The sequence below is a fragment of the Lycium ferocissimum genome, chromosome 11, assembly GCF_029784015.1.
Source record: "Lycium ferocissimum isolate CSIRO_LF1 chromosome 11, AGI_CSIRO_Lferr_CH_V1, whole genome shotgun sequence".
NCBI classification, from domain to species: domain Eukaryota; kingdom Viridiplantae; phylum Streptophyta; class Magnoliopsida; order Solanales; family Solanaceae; genus Lycium; species Lycium ferocissimum.
The window spans coordinates 38701224-38704745 of record NC_081352.1 but is presented as its reverse complement, the minus strand read 5'-3'; the positions used below and the strand labels follow the sequence as shown (position 1 = coordinate 38704745).

The following is a 3522-nucleotide window of genomic DNA, read 5'->3' as shown; positions in this document are numbered from 1 at the left end:
TTTAAAAATAAAAAATAATTTTTATATGATAAACTTTTTAATTGGATGTCTTTTATGTAATAAAAATAAAAAAGTGATTTTTGTGTGATAAACATTAAATTATTGTAACAAAATAAATAAATAATTTTTGTATGATAAGTTTAAAATTGGATGACCACCGATAAAATTTATACGTATATTCTTCCGTTTGCTATCCAGGTTTTCAATTTCCTCAAATTCCAGATTTTTTTCCTTACCATAATTTTTGCTCTCATATAATAAAAATAGAGAAAAAATGTTAATAGAATTTATTACTCTTCAAAAACACCGGCTGAATTCCATACAAAAAGGATAAAGGAGAGGTAAAGTATGGCAAAGAAAAAAGAACATAGGTCTTTGATTGCTTGGAAAGTGGACCTACATTAGTCCACTTGTCAATGATCTGCTGCATCTGCCACCTCTATAAATTGGACCGTCAATAATAGAATTTTGTAAGCACAATACACAACATACACTATCCAACATGAAGTCCATTTTCAGCTTCCTCTTGCTTACTACTTTCTGTTTGCTTCCCTTTGTGGCCTTTTCATCAACTTGCACTTGCGACAATCCCATTTTCCTGCCCACTACTACTGATGACGACAACGGTTTCCCCCTCCTTGAACTTCCTGAAGTGTTGGACAGTAATGGCGAACCACTCCGAGTAGGCGAAGAGTACCGCATTCTCTCCGCTACCTCGGAAGCTCGCAGAGGGGCAGTAGGCTTGGCCAAAATTGGAAACGCCAAATGCCCAAACGCCGTGGTCTTGCACCCAGGGAACATTCAACTAGGCCTGCCCGTTAAATTCTATACTAGGCACCCTGGTCCTCCACCTCTTAATGTGATACGTGAAACTAATCAGATTAATGTTATGTTCTCGACTCCAAATACACAGCGCTGTGATAACGGAAACTTTTGGATGGTTGGTAAACCTGACGAGAATGCACAGGGGCTTAGGTTCGTGGAAACTAGTCGTGTCCCAGAAGTTCCAGACGGCGTTTTTCAGATTGAGAAATTTACTAAGGCATCACCTTTTTACAAGATAAGGCATTGTCCCAACCGATCAACATGTCCAAAATGCCCCTGTTCAGACGTGGGATTGACATCCCAGAGTGGACACAGTCGTCTGGCTCTCACTAACCAGCCTTTTTCCTTCATCTTCAAGAAAGTCCAGAAGAGTTGTACTGATGCATAATTAATATCCTCATAATTAATTATGCTTAACCTGGCTTTCTAAATAATGTGGATATTGATCTATCGCTTGTATGTATTTTCGATATTCCGTTCTATGTAATACTGCTTATGAAGCATATGAATAAAGAAGCTAGGTTCTAAATTTATTAATCTTCTCTATTATTCCCATAATATATTGAGATATTTTATTATTATTATTATTATTATTATTATTATTATAGAACTCCAAACAAAAAGGAATACACAAGAATGCAAGATGCACCCACAATACGAAAGAAAACTGTTGACGGTAGATTATTTCATCCATTGGTGAGAAGCTGAAGCATAAGGGTGTCAAATGGGAGGCTCGGTTAGGCAGAATAATGTAATGATCGAGTTAATAAATGAACAGATTAATGATCCATCTAAAAATTAATTGTGACCCAGCTAGGTAAAGATTGTTAAATAACGGGTTATAACCAACTCGCTGAACTCTTACCAAATATTAAATTTTTTTGTGTTTAGTTTCTTTAAATTTGTTTAATTATAAAGCAAATCTAACGAGACTTTTTTTCTCTTGCTATATACTCTAACCTTTCAAGCTAGGAGAAATGTTTTTTTTTAAAAAAAAAAATATTTTGCCATATTTTATTATGGGTCAATTGGACTATATATTTAACCCAACTTTTAGATGGGATACTGTTGTGCAATTTTACTTATATAGTTACTGGTAGATGTAGTTAACATACTGGTCTTATATAAAAGTGACCTCATTTTGGATTGAATATTGCAAAATAATTAATTTGTCCGTATATTTTACTCCATCCTTTTAAATAGGGAGTTATATTATTTTGTACCACTGACTTAGGTTTTAGGTCCTTATAATTTTCTGAAATATATCAACGTGCTTCTGCTCTGTGTTTAATTTGATCTTCAAATTAAAATCATCTTATTATGGTCTCCAGCTTAAAACCATCGTATTACTATCGAAATTGTAACTAGTGGATGGACACTTACATGTCGATCTGCTATAATTTATAGGTAATTACCATAAAAGTAAAAAATTTAATTTGAAACCTAAGGTTATGGAGATCATTTAAACTTCTTCATGATATGTCCCTCGTGCACCAATTATACACATGACATAGATGTGCCGATGTAATTAATCTACTGGCTTCTATAAATTACTAGATGCAAATGCCTGTGCTAGCACGGGCCCCACATTATATCGTCTTTTACTTATTAATGTGTTTTTTGTTACAATTTTCTGCGTGTCGAAAAAATTGTCTTAGTATGATTTGATACGAAATTTTAATAAAATACTTTTGAAATATGTAGTAAAAAATAAGCCTTAGATATTTGTGTGGTTGGTAAATTATCTCATAAAATTAAATTATATATAAATATAGAAATGTGTCAATCTTTTTGGGACAAATTAATAACGAAAGTAAGACAATTTTTTGGGACATAGGGAGTATACCTGTTGTTTATTTTTACTTAAAATATATTTTAGAAATAATGATATGTTTTTATATTTATAACAATTAAGTATAAACAGGAAAAAAATAAACTTTAAACTTCTCATTTTATTCCTTTTAAGAAGTTTAATAGACACAAAAATATTAGGTCATAGTTAAGAACATAAGCTTCCAAAAGTTCTATGGTTACACAAATATTATGACATGTTTAATGCCACAACTTTTAAAAGTTTTTTTTTTATTTTTTCCTTAAATTTCCTGTTGAGCCATGCTATGTTAAACAAACTACAAGTAAAAAATTAAGCTCACAAAATGTTTATATCAAATAATATTAATCTACGATGATTAAGAGATTTAATGAGGTAAAAAGTATAAAATTATATGTATATTTTCCTTGAGTTTGTCCTATGTAGAATATTTATTCATATTATAATTTTCCATGTTACCAATACTGATATAGTTAGATTAGTTCTTTTGAAATTTTGAATACTATACTTATTATAGCACTAAAAATATAAAAATAAAGTCATCTATAATGACCAATTAATGATATCTGCATGAATAATCTGTGGGTCCCTTGATAAGATGATGTAGAGACATGTATGAGACACTCCAAGCAAATCATAAGGTTAACGTGGAATAAGCATATGCAGAGAACAAACTTATCAATTAACTAAAAGGACTAAAATGCCATTAACAAATTAGTTAATCAAAGTAAGAAAATGCAATGTATAATAACTAGGGACCCACAGGTATAATAACTTTTCAGCTGGTACAGAAGTAATTAAACTAAAGTGGAGGGGTTTTCTTGTTCAGCAGTGGACGACGATTCTGCCTCCCCAAACCCGTGCTT

General features: G+C 31.8%; 1 protein-coding gene across 1 annotated transcript; it reads left to right on the top strand.

The window, feature by feature from the left end:
- Nucleotides 1-453: 453 nt before the first annotated feature.
- On the top strand, nt 454-1358 carry LOC132036770 (cysteine protease inhibitor 8-like). Its single transcript, XM_059427151.1, has one exon. The coding sequence runs from the start codon at nt 503-505 to the stop codon at nt 1211-1213; it is 711 nt and encodes a 236-aa protein (XP_059283134.1). The 5' UTR covers nt 454-502; the 3' UTR covers nt 1214-1358.
- The last annotated feature ends 2164 nt before the right edge of the window (nt 1359-3522 follow it).